This window comes from Stegodyphus dumicola, chromosome 6 (assembly GCF_044657685.1).
Source record: "Stegodyphus dumicola isolate Sdum_Otavi_A_Nest chromosome 6, ASM4465768v1".
Lineage (NCBI taxonomy): Eukaryota > Metazoa > Arthropoda > Arachnida > Araneae > Eresidae > Stegodyphus > Stegodyphus dumicola.
In genome coordinates, this window is record NC_140773.1 from 70,418,998 (window position 1) to 70,441,175 (window position 22,178).

Consider the following 22,178-nt stretch of genomic DNA (forward strand, 5'->3'; position numbering starts at 1 on the left):
TCCGTATGTACGTGGTGATAGCACTGAGTCCCCCCCCCCAATCTCGGTATCTTTCAAATCTGACATTAGAAACTTCAAGTTATAGATTACGCCGTTATTTGGGTTTCGGGAAATGTCACCAGTGGCATTTTCCCCTTTTGAGATTCTCGGCATCTCATTAGCTGCTCTACCTTGAACATCGAAAAAAGCCTTTTTAAGCCAATTTATCTTGAATAAATACCGGATCAACATCCATGGGAAGATCTCGTATAACCACTTTGAGGTTCTTCACCTCTGGGAGAAGATGAGAGTGATAAGAAAAACCGTGTTTTTTAAAAAGCGCAACCATCTTATGATGAGTGTCGGAATTTTTCGTGAGGTTCTTGCGATGTGCCTTTACTTTCTTTTTTAAGTAAATTCAATCCTTTATTTTCTAATAATTCTGCGAAATTCTTTCAGTTAATCTGGCAATTAATAATAATAATGAACGGCATTTTAGGTGGACGACTAGGAAATGAAAAATTACAATCAGATCTCAGTCATTCACTTTCCATTAGCCCAGTCGGGATCTCATCTACCTTGCCCATGGGCCGGACTGAAGTTTCCATCTGGGACATACTCACATTAGTCGGATTCTTAACATCCTCAATAGACGAAGCCACATTAGCGTGGCTACTGGCTGTGTTTGTAAAACCTGTGAATTGGAATTATAATCCTGATTGTTAGTAATTTTACTGAATTTTGCAGCTGTTTCCTTTGGTTTTATAGATCCTCCCTATTTAGTGGTATGAGTGTGTAAATCATGCACATCAAGTGTTTCATCCTCTGGGTTATCCGCAAGTACTTTCAAAGTTGTCAAGAGCAGGGGGATCGATTTTCGCTGGGCCAGTAGCGCGTTTCGTACTAGTAGTAGGAGTTTTCCAATCCACATATTTCACTTACTTCTCATCAGCTGTAATAGATGCTAACTATAAAGCATGCATAGCCTATCAGTAGCAATATTTCGTTGATTTCTTGCCTTAGCTCTCTACTATGACGACTGCTGTGTTGAAATCATATAAATTATTTCCTTTTTCAGTACAGAAACGAAATGAGTCGCTAAGAAAATTCTGATCCAGATATATGTATGTAGGCAAATTGGATGTGTATGATCTGTTGACTACAGACTGAAAAATATACAAAACAGAGATGATATGATATTTTGACTAGTCGATATGTAAAGTTCTTGTTTGAAATAAATTGCATGCCTGCCGGGGAAACATACAGTCAAATTCGAGAATAAAGTTTCTTTTAGCTTTGTATTTTATTTTTAAATAAACTAAACTTTCTAGAATATCTGAAGTAAGTATGTAATTTTGCGATGAATAAGGTTATTTTTTTTAACTTTAACATATTTTATTTTTAAATAAAGTAGAGATCCCGGCAGATCCCTTGGAAAAGTTAAGGTACTTAGTTTTGGAATCTGAATGAAATATATTTGTACAGTTTTGATGCTATAGCTTAAATAAAAGTACATTTCGCTAGGAAACTAATAAAATGTGTTAATAAAGTGGCGAATTAACTTCAAAGATTAGTAATAAATAGGCTGTAAAAAATACTAATGTGGAAAATTTATTTTACGCTTAATTTTCTGAAATACTGGAAATGGATAACAGTTCGAATACGAAAAGCGGTTTTTACTTGTAAACAGAATTTACAAAAATGTTTATATATTATTAATATAGTATAATCTAGTAACCTGCTAAATCAGATTTAGATGGTTTTATATGTATTTATTATTCTTGAGGAGTAAAAATATATTCTTTTTCACTCAGCAAACGACTATTTGGGTTTAAAAAGAAATATTTGTATTCAAACCAAAATATTTGATAACAAAAACTTTATTGCAATAGAAAGAGTAATAAGTGATAATAATATGATTTGATTGTAATAATAATAAAATAAGGAGTGTTCCACAAGCAGGCGTTTTCATGATTGTGAGCATTCCATAACTGAGCACCTTTCCCATCCTATTGTTTCATTTTTATTTTGTTGTTGTAGCCATTTCATGAGGGGTTCAAAATATTCCAGCAAAGGTTTGGCATCCATTTTGCTCGTTTTACCATCAGTTATGATTTGCATTGCCTTTTCCCACGGCACTGAACTTCCTAAGTGCATCATAGCGCTATGACATGAAAGAAGAAAAGCTGTTTTAATTAAATCAAGATGTATGAAAATACAGTAAGAAATAAAATACAGCCATGCAGAAGTAAGCCGAATGGAAAAAATGCAATAAATTGCCAAGTTGAGCCAAATTGAGAAATATAGTGCAGTAGACTCCCACAAACTCGAGTCCCGATATCTCGACATTTCGTACAACTCGACAACATTTTAAGAACTTTTTTAAGACATCTCTAGGCCAAACAGACCAGATATTAAATATAGTTCATATAATCATTATTTATTCGTATGTCTTTCCTGTTCTGTTTAAAGATTTGAGTATTCGTTTTCTGTAATTTTTGCCGTTTCCGCCATAAATTCTTGGAACTGCCTAACAAATTTCAAGGTATGCTGTAATACTTGGCAAAGCTATTTACTTCTTTCGAGGATACCGAGAAAGTCAGGTAGTTTCTATTGTTAGGAGACTTAACTGCATCTAATTACAAACTGAACTCACACCAATTCATTGCGGGTATCGTTCCTCAGTTCATACTCAGGCCTATAAGTATTAACATATTTTTAGGAAATTTTGATATTCTGTGAAGTGAAAATGTCCTTCGAAAAGAGAAAAGACTAACGTGCCTATGGAAGTGAAATGGATTTAGGTGTTGGACGGACTACTTTGATAGCATGCAAAAAGAAGATGTCCGAAATCGAGTCTTGGTGTGTGAAAAGAGCAGGAACGGATAGCGCTTACAGGCAAATAAAAAAATCCCTGGGTGTTTAAAAATGTAAAAAAGTACACTAATAGGACCAAAACCAACTATGATCTTCCTGTTTGGTACCGGAATCAGTCAAACGCATGGATGAATGGGGCAACATTTAATGATTGCTTTCATCAGCATTTCGTTCCATCGGTGGAAAAGTTTTTAAAATAAAAAAAAATCTACCAAAGAAGGCGATTCTCATTCTAGACAATGCCTCATCCCATCCTGATGCAGAACGGTTACGAGATGAAGGTATAAGAGCCATATTTATCCCTCCAAATGTATGGATGGCTCATTCTTTGAGAGAAATCGAGCAGATAAGCCTCATTCATTCTCGGAGAAAGTTGATGAACCGTTCAGGATCCAAATTTCACGAAAGTAGAGAAGAGACAGAAAACTATGATATAGATGACTTACTTAAGAAACTTCCAGGCTGCGAAGAAGTTACTGATGGTGATGTCGGAAAAATGGATGGGACAAGATGAAAATTGTGAAATTTTAGAACATGCAGAAATAGTTACACTGGTGAAAGACAATGTAGCTAAAAATGAAGATGAATCCGAAAACTAAGATATTGAAGACAACGGCAGAGCTAAAATGATGAACCATAGTGAAGGAGTGAAAGGCCGCTGAAGGAATGCATTGCTTCAGCATAGAGCATCCGTTGCATCAGAGCATCAGCATCCGTTGCATAGAGAGCAAGGGAAATCTGTTAAGGATATTTTGTTCCTCCGTCGCATACGGGATGAAGCAGCGCGACGACGGAATAAGTGTGAGAGACAATATACCATCACACGATATTTTTCTATTAAGAAATGCTAATAATTTATCTTCATTTTTGCATGTAAGTTTCTTTACTCAATTATCTTAGGGTATTTTTCTTTTTATGACTCTTATTGTGCTAGAACTTGACATAAAATTCGCCATTAATTTAATTGTATGCTGTACTTTTCGTGTCCAATATTGTGCTACAAATGTCTAGAGTAATTTGCAGTTAAATATTAAGAATTCTGAAAAGCCCACTCCTTATTCCATAAAACTCGACAGTCTCAGTTCACTTTATGTCTATTTTGCGGGGCTCTACTATAGTTACATATAGCTTGTACTACTTGTATGTTCTCTTATTAAAAATAGCAAAAACGTGCGAAAGATAAATTTTTTGCTGAGGATCATGTTTTTCGAGAAGGAGTCTTAAGAGTGATTAGAGCTGGTGTGCTTGTGTTTTTCAAGAAGCGCCGAGTGTGCTAACTGTTACACCACGAAGGCTTGCGGAAAGGAGGGAGAAAATACCTTATATATTCCCCCTTCTAAAGGGCGACTTTGGATTAAGGGACCCAATCGCTAAATTCTGGTGGTGAAGAGTCATCATCCACCATCTTTTAGTTCGGGCGCCACTGTAGAGACATTAGGTTATTTGAATATGCGCCGAGTGTGCTAACCGTTACACCATGAAGGCATGCAGAAAGGAGGGAGAAAATACCTTGTAAGAATTTATATAATTTTTATCCGGTCGAAAATCGAGTATGAATAAATTGTGTATGTATCTGCACGGTCTTCTGTGTTGTTGAAAATTGATCCTATCCATTACCAAACTCTGCGGATTTGCTTCGGTGTATTCAGAACGTCTCCAGAGTAGAAGTTTTATGTCAAATGCCATGGGCTATCTTTAAGCCTATGACGTGAACAACTGTCTCTAAGTACTGAATTTATTGTGAATTCTCAACTGTTCGATCGCTTCTCCTTGATGACCAATACCATCATTTGTGCCAAGCAAGAGAGTTCGCGTGTCCCTCCTTTTGCTTTATGGATATACTCCCTACTGAATAGCTTTGTTTTGATTGATATGAATGTTAAAGGCAGAAAAGTTATATGATACTCCTTGGACGTATTTACAAATTCCTGCTCTTAATGCTTTTGGTGATTTTTAACTAAAGCTTTTCAAGTTGTGTTTCTAAACACTTTTAAATGACCCCAAAGGAAATACAATAAGTATATTCTGATATATACGGATCACTCAAATACCAACAGTCAGGTTGGATCAGCATTTGTATTCGGACGTACCACAAAAAGCTTAAGCTGCCTGAGGCTTTTTCTGTTTTCCCCTCAGAAACAGTTGCTATCTGTAATACTTTGACAGTTATTTCCAGGCAACATCGCAGGAAATTCATAATCAGTTCAGATTCAAAATGTGCCTGATGTCGATGGAAGCCTTTTATAATAATGACAGTCCTTTAGTTTGAGAAGCAGTTAAGACAGATAAAAGTTTGAAGAATCGAAGTTTTAAAATATTTTAATGCTTAGTACTTAGATACACAGGAATCAAGGGGAACAAACTGGCTGAGCAGCTAAGTCGGCTGTTGAAATTGTTCATCAGTGCTATTCTACTTTGGAGATATTTAGAATGTAGTCAGAAGCATTAGTGTTAGGTAAATAGGGAAAGTTATGGGAGACTCAAACGAACAATAAACAGAGACGCTTCAAACCCAGGGTATAATGTTGGAAACTGAAAAGAAATCGTAAGGAGGAAGTGCTCTTGACTCGCCTGTGTATCAGTTACTCTTAACACATACTGATGAGTTAAGATTAATTCATCAGTATTTCTTAACCAGATGGAATGAATATATATGCAGTTCGCTTTTATTCATTGAACATATTTTAATTATTTGTTCTGTTTTTAATTCTCTTAGATTATTGTTTTTTAATAAAGCAAATCGTACACTGATAAATTTAGCTGGAGAGCAGTTCCATTTTAATATATTTAGATGTTTATAGGCTACTGAAATATGTTATTGTATATAAATATTAATTGAACTTTAGTCTTTTACACATAATTTCAGATAAGCGTTCCGACACACACAATAGTTTTAAACTTTGTTTTCAATTTTCTGTCATGCCGTCCTTTTATATTTCAAACTTTTCATATGGTTTTGTATTTTTATAATGTCATTCAGTTACTGCTATACTGTATTATATATATATATGATTCTGTGGACATATATATATGTAATGATATATTTAAATCAATTGATTAAATTAAATTCTAATCATATTCCTTAATAATGTGTTGGCGATTCTCTACCTAAATTGCATCCTGTTCCTAAATTCTTTATTATAAATTATATTAACCTGGTGGCGCCTGCCAAATCGCCAAACTCATAAATCTGTCATATTGCATAAAGTCCTTAAGAACACTCTTGATGAGAAGATAGCGTCATCTCGTGATTTCAATTAATATCGCTGATTGTATGAGCCCATGACGCACACATATCTATAAATAGGGCTTCTCCTCAAGCACTTGTGAGATGGATGCTGAAATAAGCATATCAATTTGTATACCTAAATTTGTCTCATTCCTGTTGCCCCGGCTGCACAACACAAATAATGTATGAGAAAATACATTTCATGTACTAAATGTTAAACATATATATATATGTTTCTGTGGACATATATGTTTATGTAACTATGCCTACATATGCATGTCTATCTATCCATATGATGTGTGTGTGAATTCGAAAAATGTATATGTGAGTTTTTACATTATTTTCTTTATTTTTCGTCCTTGCGCGTTATGCTTGTGCATCGTATTCTTTAGGTTATACGCCAAGCAAAGTGCACCACGTTACAAGACTTTTTATTACTGATTTCTAACGATAGTAACATGTGATACCCATTCATTACATAAAGTAAAAATATATTTACTATACATATGATTTGTACAAAAAATTCAAAAGGAAAATTATATGTGTAAAAAGCACGCATTATCTTTGTATATATAAATTCAGATATTTTAAGTTAAAATCAGATAATCTGATTAAATTCGTTTACGGTATTAATACATATTTATTAAGGAAATTTAATAAGAACAAACCTCAGCAATTTCCCTGCTTTTTTACTTTTATAGATATCACACTTATATAATGGTCCTGTATGGCCAGCCGCATCACATAAAGCTTTATGAAATTGAAACTGTATTATATCTGCCACGAAATAACTATAAAAATAAAAATTTATTAAAGATTGAATAATACGCTTTTCAAACATCATTTAAAATATAATCATATAAATTGTTATTAAACAGGATTTGTTTAAGTGGTCACTATTCATTAGTGCATATCTTATTGGTATAATATCACATATTTTAATAAACTCTCTGATTAATGTGATACATTTTGTTATTTTGTGTATATCTAAATGAGATATTATTTGATAAGTATTTGATATTTGCCCTTTTTTTTAAATTTTAATATGAATTACAGCTCACTGAGTATATATATCAATTAGAGAAGAACTGATCAGTTAAAAATTTGCTGAAAGCCTTCAAAGCATAACATTTTTTATAGATGTTAATAACTATTTTTATAATTTATTATAATAAAGAGTATATGTTTATAATTTATTATAATAAAGAGTATATGTTTAAAATATTGCTGGCTATTAAAACTGATACTGCATAAAGGCAGCAAGCAACAAACGTCAAATTTGCATGAAAGATATTACATTCTGGTCTATGCAAACGATTAGCATTCCAGCACATGCGCACAAAGCATAACGCCATTTTCATTATGTGCAATTGGGAAGATTCCATAGCGAGTTTCTCACTTGGAAATCGCCTTTTAATGTTGGTTGTGTAAAGATTGTGTTATTTCTCAATAAGAAGGAAAAACTCTTACCAGTACGTGGCGGAATTCAAACTAGGGAAGGTTGTAGCCTGTCGGAACTGCGGTTTATTGATCCAAGTCGCTCGTCTTAGAAGGAGTGTCAGGCGAATTCGGTATCGAAAAGTCCAGGAGGGCAAAAGTGAACGCCAGGAAAGATCTCAGCTGTCATTCACCACTAACGCCTGAGAGGACAAAAATACCACGACATTTTTTTTTTTGGCATATAAAAAATGACGTGGTATTTTTTTTTTTTTCACATACATGCTGGGGAGCTAAAAATATTGATGCTCGAGGAAAACTTGTGTTTGATTTTATACTTTCAAATAATTTGATTTTATTGAATGATTTTAATTCTGTTCCAACTTTTAAGTCCACTATTGGAGAAGACTGGACTGATTTGGTCCTTGCTTCATCTGGCTTACGCTTTGATCCTGATGCACTCGAGGTGCTTACTGAGGAAAGTCTTAGCGACCGCGTGTCGAAGACAATTTTAACGAGAGACATTTATCGTATTACAAGATATTGTAAAAAGCTGTCCTTTAAAATGCAGAAGTTTAAATTGGATATATGTGAATGTGGTACTTCTGCCGATCTGGAGAACCGTATTAAAGAGTTTTTTGGGGAGCTGTCGATTGATGCTGAGCGAAAGCTTCGTATTAAGCAGAACGAGAGTTCGTTGATTGCGTGGTGGACTCCATATTTGACTAAATTACAGCGCCGTATACGTTCCTTGAGGAAGAGCTCACAGGTTCCGGGCTTGCCACTAGAGGTTAGATCCGAAAGGAAGATTAAATATAAAAAAGAATTAGCTGTTTATAAGCGCCAGATCAGGAAAACTAAATATGAGACCAGGAAGAAATATTTTTTGAATAATACTCATTATTATGATGGATTTTATAAAATTGCTTCGAATATTAACGATTAAACGGACCTAATCCTGATGGAACTGATGATCTGGTTGAATTGAATCGACGTGCCATTACAGAAGTGTTAAAATTGGATGTTCCGGCTGAGATCTCTTTGAGTGATGAAGATTTGATGGAATGTTTGGAAGATGATGTTGTAATAACCCAGGTAGAGGTTAAGTGTGTCTTGGACCGGCTAAGCTGGGAAAGTGCTCCTGGCCCAGATGGTTTTAATCCAGTTTTTACACAGATTTTAATTTATATGTACTTAGATGTTTTTATGATGCTTTATAACAAGTGCTTCAAATTTCACCTTTTCCAAAGATCTGGAAGTTGGGCCGAGTTATATTTATACCCAAGCAGTAGAATAAATAGCGTTATTGGTAAGGTCAATGAAAATTTCTTATTGAAAGAGTAAAATATTATGTGAATAGTAAAAATCTCGTCGGCTTCAATATGGATTCATTGCTGGACGTTCATCAGATGATGCTCCGTTTGACGCTGTGGAGTATGTTAAACGTCACCGAAATTCTCAACATGTTGTATTTCTATCCTTGCATGTTTCTGCTGCTTTCGATTCAGTGCAATGGTACACTATATTATACAAGTTGATTGAACTTAAAGTTCCTAAATATTTGATTTTGTCTTAACCCGGTTATTTTCATAATCGGAGAATTTCTTAGAATGCCTTTCAGAATGATAACGCACAAGTGAACCTTGATATATACAGGGTTCCTGCAGTGCTCTCCTGCTCTGGAATATAATACTTAATTAGATTATCCCAATGATGCACAACTTATAGCATATGCTGATGATCTGGAAATTTTGCTGAAAGATGATTCCCTTGAAAAACTTGAAAGACTCTTTGGAAATATTATGAAGTTATTGGAAGAAGGGAGAATCAGAGAGAAATTGAGTTTTAATATTTTAAAGACTTCTGCAGTGTTGTTTCCTCGAGGTGGTAAGAGAGTCCGAGCGCCGAACTTCAGATATAATGGACAAAAGATCAAATTTACTGATTCTGTACTTTATCTTCGTATTGTCATCAATAACAAATTGAATTTTGTGGATTATTTTCGGAATGTCCATCAGCGCTCTGATAATATACTTACTTATTATAGGAGAACATTTACCTCTGATATTTTGTCAAGTAAAGCTCAGATCTTAAGGGACATTTTTAACAATGTCATCATTCCAAAAATATTCTACGGAATTAGTGCTTGGGGTTCCAGAGCGGGGGAATTGGTGAGACTACGAAATAAGTTAGATTCGATTCAGCGGAGCTAGTGCTTAGCTATTAATAGATGTTTTTGTACGGTATTAACTAAAGTGCTTTGTGTTCTTGCTGGCACACTGCCCCTTTCAGTTATGTACAAATTTTATTATGAAAATTATTTATTTAGAGCACAGATATTAGATTTTAAATTAAATGATAATGTATTGTTAACTAAACACATGTTTACAAGATTTTACACAGACTTTTTACATCCTGCCAAAAATTGTGATTTTTGTTTTGACAGTGAATTACCGGTTGTTGGAGAAATTGATATATATACTGACGGTTCGGGGTAAGATGGCAAATTTGGAGCTGCGTTTGTTGTTTACTTTTATGGTGTTGAAATTGCTTTTCAAATGTTTAAGTTAAACAGTTATAACTCTGTGTACCAAGCATAATGTTGCGCCATGTTTAAAGCTTTACAATGGATAAATAGAAATTTAAAATATGCAAATAATATTCATCTTTATTCAGATTGTCTTTCTATGTTGCAGTCTCTTGCCTCGAACCGTATTGTTAATATACTAATTTATGATATTAAATGTTTGTTGAAATTATTATCACAAAGCATGGATGTGTATCTACATTGGGTTAAAGCCCATGTGGGTTTTATTGGAAATGAAAGGGCGACGTGCTCGCTAAATCGGCCGTTGCTGATGAAAACACAATCTATTTTGAAACCTCTGGTTCAAAAAGTTATGCAGTTGGAATTATGAAAAATTTCTATTATAATGTTTGGAAAATTCAATGGGAAGAATCTGAGAGGTGCCGGGATTGCTCCAAGCTATAAAAATCAAAAGGGGCATGAGTATTATCAGTGATATCGACCTGAATCAATTTTTAACAGGTTACGGTCGCTTCCCTGCGTACCTCTCAAGATTTGGCTTACAGGTCACAGATTATTGCAATACCTGTTATGTAACTGGAGATGTTGAGCACTTCTTATATCACTGTAACTTATTTAAAGATTTGAGATTACAATATGGTCATAATAACTTGAGGGATTTTGATACTTTAGAGAAATTTTCTAGGTGGCCGATGACGATCATCTATAATGATAGGGAGGCATTGTGTCTTCTTCTAACACCTTTAATTGTCTTTATATCTTGAACTTTTGATCTTAAAGTATTGATTTTAAATTTCAGTTTGTTTTTAGAGAATTGATTATATGTGATTTTACTTAAGTGGTTTGATTTTTTTGAATTTTATTGTAAATTTGGCCAATAATGTATGATGTTTTATTTGTTTTTGTCTTGGCCATTAATGTATAATATTTATTTATTATGGCTCTGCCATCTGGAGGTCTTTGGTAATTACTGATTAAGATTGATTTGATGTCGCTCTCATGTTGAAAGATGAGGCCTCTGTTATTCTGTGGTTTTTTGTTTTGTGTAATTTTTCATATGATTTAATAATTTCCTTAATTTAATTAATATTTTTAATTTAAATTAATAGGGTTTAAATATGTTTGAAAACTAAATATGTAATGGATTATCTTTTTTAATTTAATTTTATTTTTAACTGTATTTTTTTTGTCTGCGTCGGGTGTGCTGCGTTAACCATAAGGCCGATTATTATCGGTCAGGAGGTTTGCAGCATACTCGTAAACTAAACCACGTCATTTTTTTTCCTTTTTTTTTCACATGAATCTAGATTCAGTGTACAGCATCATGATGAATGCATCTGTGTATGGAGGTACTGAGAAGAACGGACATTGCCAGCTTACATTCATCATTATCATCCGGACCAGGACCTGGTGTTGGTAGGGAATGTTAATGGTTACACATTTCGATCACCTTTTGTTCGCATTGCCGATAATGTAGACAGTCGCGGTTACATTTTTTTTTTGTGTGTGTGTTAAGGCTCGTAGCTGTGCCCCAGCTTTCAACCTGCATAACGCCATCTTTAACAAGATAATGTCCGATCGCATTGTGCCCGTGCTGTCCTGACTTTCCTCGATACATAGAGTATTCGACTGTTGCACTGCCCAGCACGTTTTACAGATTCTCACCCAGTGAACATCTGCTTATAGGTTGCCGAGAGACTGGCACGCCAGCACACGCCAGCCACTACGATTGGTAACCCGCATGGAATGAAATACCTGTATCTGTCATCCAAGCTCAGTTCGACTCGATGCCCAGCCAGATTACAGCTAATGTTGCAATCAATTTTATGTACTGAATTCTGCACTCAGTATATTTCAAACAACCTGCAAATTGAATCACTTTTCCTTCAAATTATACTCTATATGTGCAATAAATAAGATTCGCCTATTTGCTTTAGTTACTGGTGCAGTAATTTTAATGATTAGCAATGCATATAAGGGGCTCATATGTTAATTCGAACCAGTATGGATTCGCAAATCTCTTCGAATTATTCGGATTTCAAGTGAGTATTTCTTCGTTATTTCATCGCATTTGCAAACGATTCTAAATAGATACATCGTTACGAAAATAACTGATCAATAAATGGTTGCTTATTCCTATTCAGTTAAATATTTTTTTAATTTGTTATAGGCATTATAGTTCTTTGTCTATGGAAAGACTGGATTAAATTCATTATATTATGCTAATGTACACCATTTAAGATAAGAGATGCCTTAGTGAGGGGCGTTCTAAGAGAAATTGGCTCGTATTCGCGTTACGCATGAGAAGACTCACAAAAACACTCATGCAGCAAACGTTTTCGCCAGGGCTTGAGTTCGGATGGAACTACAAATTTTCAACGGGCTTATCCATTCGGTTGTTTGTGAACGTTTGTTAAAGGCTGCCGAATGATAAATATACGCTGTGACGTTTCGTGTTCTTTGCTAACAGACAATGTACGAAATCTTGTACTATCACTAGTGAATTATCACTTAGTAAGTTAGCCGAACGGCCGCACAATTAGAATAACGCGCAAGCTGGTTATGACCTAAGGTTGCCATAACAAGCCAAATGGTGAGAATAACGCATAGCCGCAGAATACTAGCGACAGAATCAAATTAATAGCGTGGCATTCAGCAGGCAGAATACGCTCTAATTGCACCTTCTTAAACCTTCCGTTAAATACGCTCTTCTTTCTAGCTCATTTGAATATCATTCTGGCATCTACATCTACATTCTGGCAGGAAAACGAAAATGAAGAAGATAGGAAAACTGTTTAACATCAAATAACTAGTTGGAGAGTAAAACTATACTCTAAAACGCAAATAATTTACTGCGCAACTGATTTTCCTATCAGTGAATGTGCTTCAGAAATACAGACCGATATTTCAACATCATATTTTTTCCCTCATTGTACAGCGCATGAGGGGTTTTCAGCGATTTGTGTGCTCGTACTCTTTTGCGACTTTCGCCGTGTATCTCGCAAGAGTTGGGTAAACTTCATAAGGCATCAGGTGAAATGAGTATCCACGAGTGTATGGCTTACGTAATGTGATGGAGAAGAGTGGGTAGGTTGGAAGGAGACTATTTCCCAAGCGCAGGTTCCTGTAGGGCTCAATGTAACCCCCAGTGTCGTCTGCAATTTATGAAAATAGTTTCAGGATACTGGATCCATATCTAGAAGACTTGAAGAAGGTCGATCAAGATCCACAACAACGAACGAGGATTATTACTTGGCACTTTCAGCCCATGATACAGGACTATTGCAGCTTTACAACTCTCACGTGAGTTGTATGCTGCCACTGGACCCTTAGTTTTGCGGTTTACAGTTACCCAAAGGCTTTGTGAAACAGAGCCAGGAGATCTACTGCTTTCGTTCTGCTTTGTAGCACACAAGAGAGAACGTTTAGCATAACATGCGCTTGGACTAGACTTCAGTGGAGCAGTGTGTATCTTACATTAGAGTCGCGATTCAGCCTAGACTCTGATTCTAGGCGTACCTTTATCTGAAGAGAGCCTGAAATACGATACCATGCCTCTCTCAATAGGAAAAAAGATCATTACGGTGGTGGAGGTGTAATGTTTTGGGCAGGTATTGTGTTGGACGGCTGTACACCCCTTCATTGATTTGACAAAGGCTCCCTGACTGCTATGCGGTATAGAGAGTAAATCATTGAACCCTACGTTCGACTTTTCGAAGACGCAGTTGATCGTGAATTCTTGTTAATAGACAACAACACTCAACTGCATAGGACTCATCTGGAAAGCGAGTATATTCGACGCATGGATTCGCCATCCAGATCTCCTGGTTTAACACCATAGAGCATGTCTGGAACGCTTTTGGGAGAGCAAGTTTATCTCGCCCCATCCTTCTCCAAGAACCATCTCCGAGTTGAAAAACTGTCTTGGTACAGGAGAGGAATCGATTACCAGAGGGAATCCTCAGCAGCCTGTTTTGTAGTATGCCGTCCACGCTGCGAGACCTGTCGGGCTGTGAGAAGGGACCATATCTATGTTAGGCTCGTTTTCAGTTTGATATTACAACATGGATTTTGAACATCCCTGCACTATACTGAGAATCGTGCGTACATAAAATGACTTTTGAACAGTAAATTTCTTTAGCTGTTATAAATGTATATTCATACAAAATTTTAAGAAAATCTGTTCACTAGTTGTTCAGAAATCCGACATAATATGCAAATTCTCTTAGTTTTGTATACGAGTGTACGCCATTCGGTAGACCGAGTATGGTCTATAAGCAATCATCTAATCATCACTGCGCCAAATTATAAGCAAATAAGCCACGAATCTAGATGCAGACGAAGCCAGCTATAATGAACTTCAAAGAACCGGAAGTTTATTTCGCTACAGGAAAATGGATTATCTCACATAAACGTGTAAAACTTTAATAATAAGTAAATGAAAAGACTGATTAACATTGTCACATATACCAAAAGGAATGAATAATAAATCTAATTAAATATTAAAGTTTAATTACAATTATTATCACGTGCAGTTGTTGAAATTTGTTGTTCGTTCTTTTTCAGTCATTCGAAAGTGTCTGGCAAATTAATTTTCCCTTATCTGAAGCATTTGTCGAAATACTAGCTGTGCGGCTTCTTTGAATGGCAGGCCATTTCAGAAATGCTTCTTTAACATCCCTATGCTTCACCTTTCTAAATTTTTTACTCATCTCCAAATTTTTCTCACGAGCCGAAATTATAGATTTTCGATTTTTTTCCATAGGGTACCGATTTTAGAATTGGATAAATTGTATTTCTGGGAGATATCAGTTTTACTGCATCAATTTTATATTTTTCGGAAAGTACGGACCTTTATCTTCAATGCGAAAGGTTCACAACTTACTTGCGGATGAATTCTTGACACAAAAACCGAATGAAGAGAGTTTGGTCAAAGAATATATGAGCATTTTGCTCTTCTGGAAAGTATGAAAAAAGGAAGATAATTTCATTACTTGTGTGTCTTATCCAATACAATAATTTCCCTCAACATATGTATAATAATGACACAAAGTTTTAATAGTTTTGATAAATAATGTTTTATGTCTTATAAAAATACCTAAAGAATGCAAAACGTTTATTCAAAAGATAAAACTTGGAGTGAATTTATACTCACACAAACCGATAAGGATTAAAACTTTCCATTCCCTTAAAGAAGAATCACCTGAAAAGACGCAAGCAAGTGCGATTCACTACTTCCTCTTTACCTGAAGATTTCCCTCCCCCCTTTTTTTTTTGCGTGCGTGCTACAGTGGATACACGTGGTTTTATACTTCCTGTGGCTACTGTGAGTTTTCCAACGTTTTGGTGATTTGCGATCATGGAGGGAAATGAATTCCTTCCGTTAATTGCAAATAATATGGACACAATGGCTAATGCTGATTTGAATTTGGTATTAAATTTAACTGATGAAATGGTGGATTACGGAAACTCTTGTTCTTGAAGAAAACTGGCAAGATCTGATAAATAAGAATGTTTATGCACTTAATGATTTTATTAACGCCATACATCAATCTCGATTGGATATTACTTCTGGGGGACAAATGCGTATGGGAAGCGTGAATTTAATTCCGGATGAGGTGGTCAAGAATATTGTGCAAATGAATTTTCAAAAGACACGTGCTATTGCCGAAGAAATGCTCGCCATTTTCAAAGGTAAGTGTGAAACTTTTGGCGCTTCGAATCCTAAAGCTGTTAATTTTTCTGTTAAAGATTTGATTTTAGAAAATGTATCTAAATATGTTAAAAAGTATACCAATGATAACTATAATGTAAGTGCTGATTATGCTTCGGTTAGTGATAAAAGTGAATCTAAAGCCAAAAGGCCATCTCAAAAAGTTGCTAAGAGTTTCATAAATGATTCACATGATGAAGATATGTATATTCTACCCAAAAATACCGCTCGACCTACTAAATTAATTAAGAGCAATATTGAATTACCTCTACCTAACACATTTGAAAAATTGTCTTCTAAAAATGCTATTGTAAATAATGATGTCTATGTAGTTAATGGTAGTAATGATGCTCAAATTATTGATGTTAATGACGAGAATATGGTCACCCAAATGGGATAAAGATTCTGTAACTGTTCAACCCCCTAAAGTAAAACAGATGTTAAATACAGTGATTTTCTGGCAATTTTAAGAGATGACACTAAATGTGATTTCGCGGGTAAAAAAATAGGGATTTTCTGAAAATATTTCCGCAAACGGAAGAAAACCACAGGGAATAACCCATCTGTATTTTGATCCCATTTGTAACCTCATTTGTATTTGGACTTCAAGAAAATTGACCACTATGTTATAATAGCTAAATTTAAATTATAAAGTATTTCTCCCGCCTTCCTAGCGTGCCTTCGTGGTGTAGTGGTTCTGCACGCTGGACGTTATTCCAGAGATTCGTGGTTCGATTCTCGGCGAAGGCGATTGCTCATTCTTCATCTTGCCTGCTTCCAAAAAATACCTAATGTCTCTACAAAATGACCAGTAAAAGTTATCCTCCGTGGCTTGTCCACTGACTGCTCCCCTAAGGAAATTAATGAAGAATTAATAAATTTGGGTTATAAAGTGCACTGATTCGCGCAAATCCATAAAATTAAAGCATGTTAATGCCCTTATTTTAGGTTCAATTGGAAAATACCCCAGAGACTCAGTTCACTAGCTCGACTGCTATGTGCTTTCCTCCCTTTGTGAAATCTAACTTTATCTTTCTAAAACCAAGCTCGCGCTATTTATTCTACCTACTATTTATTCTAACTAGGACTTACTGAAAAAATTAGTGTATATATATATATATATATATATATATATATATATCTTTTCCTAGTTAATTTTGCCATCTATTCGAAATATAAATATGTTCTACAGCGGGAAGGACTTCAAGCCTAGGTACCGTGGTGTTTAACACCGTTCTACTAGAGTTTACCTTAAAAGCGAAATTTAAAATCTTCCATGATAGCATCAGCTTTGAATAGAACTCTGTCTGGCAGCTCAAACAAAGAATTTGAATGGAATCTGAGAAATAAATCAAATTTCTTGAATCAATGGTCATGTACACTGTACGATGTTCTAAGTTATGCTTATTGTATTCACTTTCTCCTACAGCTGGATGTCACACCTGTATCGCACAACCTTTGTTTATAATACAGAGAAAAATTAGGAGCAAAGATATGAGAAAAAGCATAAAAGTGTTTTCTTTTACGGATGGAATGTGATTCTTAATATCCTAAACGTGGGTGGTTTTAACGGATTGTAATATTTTTCTTAAAACGCACAGAAATTCTGGAAAAATGCATATATCGAAGATATCCACATAGTTCGTTTTATCCGACTTACATACTCTTGGGGGTTCCCTATAAAAGTATAAATTAACATTAAGTGTATAGGAAACTGGACGGGACTTTAATGCTCTTTCGTCTTAAGCCAGGTTTCTTATAGACGGAGTTCGAATATGTATATGCGATATTTTATATATTTAGGACATTAATTAAATTTAACACAGTGAATAACTATAAAATGCTCTTAACTCCGAAAATTACAGAAAAATTTGAAAATTGAGTGTGTGTGTGTGTGAGATTATGGTAAAGCTTCAAGGGCTATCTGCCTAAGGGAAGGGATGCCTTCGTGGAGGACTTTTTAAGGGAAATTGACTCGTATACACGTTACACATGGAAAAACACCGAAAACGCCTATGCAGCCAGCCTGTTCGCGGAATTCGAACCTCTGACCGAACTACCAGTGTTCAGCGACTTTACCGCTCGGCCGCTGGTGGGCTGAAAAATTTGAAAAAGACTTGGAAATGTATTTCTAATACAATCTAAATGAAGATGCATTGGTAATTTCTGATTCGCTTTCTCATTTCGGTAGATTGGTTGTGGATTTTGTGAGTGTAAACCGGCATAAATTCATTTCTAAACACAGGTTTAATTTATTAAAGAATACGCGAGAAACTGCAAAAATGTACGGAAGATTTCTTTCTGTTTCAAGATTCTGCACCAGTTCTAACTTCTCTTGATTAAAGATGCATTCTATTTGCAAAAGGATGCAGAAATTAGCCAAGACTGCATGACTGTCTTTGTCCAAATTTCTGAATGACTATTTGTGATTTCTGAGCGAATTTCAATGCTTTAGACTTCCATAAATAAACTGTATAGGCAAAATTATTTCATTTTAGCATACGTTTCATTTTCAAATTAAAGGTTCGATTAGTAGAATTGCAACTTAGTGAAACGATTTCTTTCTTGTCTGTACTATAATTTTCCAAATATGCTTGCGCTTTGAGTGCTTAGTGTGAAAATTAGATGCTTAATTTTATAGGGGTCTTCTACTTATAAGACAGATCTAAAGACAGACCTTGAGCCTTAAAAGAGAGGCTTTGAGAGCTAGACATCGTGGATATTATATCAATGAAAATCTTGTCTCGATTTTATTTTATTTATTACGCTGGTGTCCGCCGATAACATCGCGGCAAAAACATCGCGGTCGAAAACGTCGCAGAGAAAACAACGCAAGGCGAAAACGTCGTGCTACAAAACATCGTGGGAGAAAACATCGCAGTTCTAAAACATCGTGGTACAAAACATCGTTGTCGAAAGTAAAGCGGTTTAAAAACATCGTTTTCGAAAATATCGTGGTAAAAAATAAAGTATCTACAAATCATCGAGTGACTATAACATCTCAGACATGCTTTTTTCAGACTTTAATAACTGTAAATAGATATTCCCATAATAATTTGTGAGCGCAAGATGGAAAGAAGGATAATTTGTTTTTTATATTTTATATTAACTAATAAATTTTTGCTGAGAAAATAAGAAGGAAACTTAAGCACAGAAAATTAATGCAACTTACAACACTTAATAGAATTTTAAACCGACATAGTTAACTAACAAAGACACTTAATAAATCATTTTTTATAAAGTTTTTACTGGTAATTTTTCATAAAAAGTATAATCTATAAGTTGCATTTAATTTTCTATGCTTAAGTTTCTTTCTTACTTTTTCAGCAAAAATTTATTAGTTAATAAAAAAATGTGAACGCAAAAATTATTCTTCTTTACATTTTGCGCTCACAAATTATTATGGGAATATCTATTTACAGTTATTAAAGCCTGAAAAAAGCATGTCTGCGATGTTATCGCCATGTGATGATTTGTAGATACTTTATTTTTTACCACGATATTTTTGATGACGATGTTTTCAAACTGCGAAGTTTTTGAACCGCTTTATTTTCGACGACGATGTTTTGTACCACGATGTTTTAGAACTGCGATGTTTTCTCCCACGATGTTTTGTAGCACGACGTTTTCGCCTTGCTTTGTTTTCTCTGCGACGTTTTCGTCCGCGATGTTTTTGCCGCGATGTTTTCGGCTGTAACCATTACGCTTCGTATAAACAAATAATAATTTCCTAATCCGTAATAAACTGATAAAACGCACATAAAATAATTATATAGCTGAAAGTTTCATGGATACCTGATGTAGCTGGTATCCGCAATAGTATGGTATTTACTAGCAACGTCTAGATCTTCCTCCGTTCTTTTCACGGGAGGACACAAACCTTGGTATTTGAATCTGTAAGAGAAAAAATTATGAAATATGAGTGTAAATTAAGGATATATGCTACGTAACTTTAACTATGCTTATAAGGATTTTAAGTTTTACTAACGTTTATTTTATTTTAAAACTTTGCTATCTTCTCTTCTTTTCCATCTCCAACCAGAATAAACTCGAGTGCAATTTATATGTTAATGAGTCTGCAAACTGTGTTTGCATTTAAGAAGTGGATTCTAGCCAAGAGGGAGGAGAATCTTCCTGCTGCCGTGCCACACGCGTGCTTTTCAGTCAGTTCATGTCTGCCTTTAAGGCCAGAACTGCCTTTAAGGCCTGCTGATATACTAAGAACGTACTGTAGTATTTGCATTTCGCTAAATATATACGTAGTGTCAAGAGGCCAAACTTCGCGTTAATAGTCTCTGTGTTGGACTGTAGCTACTAAATAACGAAACTAATTTTCTTTTAAATCCATCTTTTATTTTATTCGAAAATTAACCGCTCAATTAGCAGCCATTCAAAAATCCAAGCAACAAAATTTTCATCGAACAAGCTAATAGAAAAGAATTACAAAAACGAACGATATTGACGCATGCGCATTACAAGATTCGTTGCTAGGCAACTAAGTTAAAGGCGAAAGGTTTCGTATAGCAGACATTCAGGCGCCAACATCCCGCCCGGGGTTGAAATACTAATTTCAAAACTAATATAAATTATATAAGAAACTCAAAGTTTAATACATATATCAGTTAGAAACAATTAAATGCAATAATATATCTATTAAACAACAACAAGCAAATTACTACATTTTACAATAGATATGCAATATTAATACAATTAATTATAAGATAAATCCACTACATCAATCGTTCATAGGTAGAATACATAAGTTGATATTCCACGTTTTATCAGTCCTTGAGGCGTTACCTCCGACAAAGTTGTTAGCGTTATCCGAATATATACTTGAGCTAAGGCCGCGTCGCGCGAAAAATCTTTTTAATGTTTCAATTACAGCCTGCGATGTTAGATATGTAACAAAATCGAGATGTATCGCTCGAGTAACTAAACATACAAAAATAACAACATATATCTTATTTTTAAGGTACCTCTTCGTTGATTTTTATATTTTATGTAAAAGGGTCGGCATAAATCAATTCCAGTTACGGAAAAAGGGAAACTCACAGAAACTCTTTCCTTCGGCAATGGTGCCATAAGTTGTGCTATTTTAGGTTTATTTTTAAAAACACATAATGCAGTATGTACTATTTTACGAGCAGTATTTCTGCCGCTTAGTGGCCAAAATTCCTGTGGAACACAATGCAGCAAAGTCTGAGCACCAACGTGTAAATTTTTTAAATGGAAGTATTGCATAATTATAGTAGTTAAGTTATGATCCCTAGGCAGCAGAATAGGTTGCTTTTGGTCATAGGATAAAGATGATTTATTTAATCTGCCACCTACCCTAAGTATTCCATTTTCGTCGACGAAAGGATTTAAATTACTTAAGTGACTATCCTTTATAATTTTACCATATCTAAGAACTTGAACTTCTTCCTTGAATACTATTCGCTGTACTAGCCTTACCATTGCTAGCTTGGCGTACGTAAATTCATCTCTAGTAATAGGACCTGATGACGTCTTACCTTGTCGACAGTTGGTAATAAACCTATAAATAAAACTAAGAATACGAATTAGTTTAACAAAACTATTACTTAAAGAAAGAAAATAGTTAATGAAATCAGCACTAATAAAGTAATACTAAGAGAAATTTCTGGAGATTTTTTCAATTCGCATTTGTAAAGTTCATAGTCCTTAACATCCAAACTAGCCTTTTCTATAACATTCATGTCAAGATTAGAAGGTCCATTGAACCATAATTCTGAAGATAAAAGTTCTCTAGGTTCGACTCCACGAGAAACCAAATCAGCAGGATTCTCCTTAGAACGGATATGTTTCTACTCGAAGTTTCCTGATAAAGACTGAATTTTCGCAACACGATTCCCAACAAAGGTTTTGAGTTGATGTGGTGAAGCGTTTATCCACGCTAATGCTATTGTCGAATCCGAATATAATGTTATCTTTTCAGTGTCTATATTTAGCGAAGTCAGAACTTTTATAACAAGCTTAGCAAGTAGAAGACCAGTTGAGACTTCTAAGCGTGGTAAAGATAGAGTCCTTAAAGGGGCTACTCGAGATCTACTTGCCAGTAACTTTAAACAAGGATTATCTTGAGTGGCATTTAGGTAGACCACTGCTCCATACGCAGATGTTGAAGCATCGGAGAAACTTACAATAGCCTTTTTATCGGTTGTAGAAAAGCAGAGCATATCTTCCTATCTTAAGATTTTACAATTCCTTTAAAATGAAACAATTCCATTTACTGGCAAATGGTTCAGGTAATTCATCGTCCCAGTTTAGTTTTAAACACCATAGTTTCTGAAGGAATATTTTTGCTTAACAAATGTCTGGCCCGATAAAGCCAATATGATCATACAACCGCGCAATCACTGAAAGCGACTTTA

General features: G+C 35.0%; 1 protein-coding gene across 3 annotated transcripts in view; it reads right to left on the reverse strand.

Annotated features, from left to right (window-relative positions):
• Positions 1-1,843: 1,843 nt before the first annotated feature.
• Positions 1,844-22,178, reverse strand: part of LOC118200488 (angiotensin-converting enzyme-like) — a 163,202-nt gene continuing 142,867 nt past the window's right edge. For 2 of the 3 annotated variants that reach the window (XM_085818500.1, XM_085818498.1), the window contains 3 exons: positions 19,579-19,677; positions 6,754-6,876; positions 1,844-2,143 (listed from right to left, as the gene is read on the reverse strand). In XM_085818500.1, coding sequence (XP_085674626.1) covers positions 1,948-2,143; positions 6,754-6,876; positions 19,579-19,677 — 418 coding nt within the window. In that variant the 3' untranslated portion in view covers positions 1,844-1,947. The remainder of the gene's footprint in view (positions 2,144-6,753; positions 6,877-19,578; positions 19,678-22,178) is intronic. The other variant, XM_085818499.1, reaches the window with a different exon arrangement.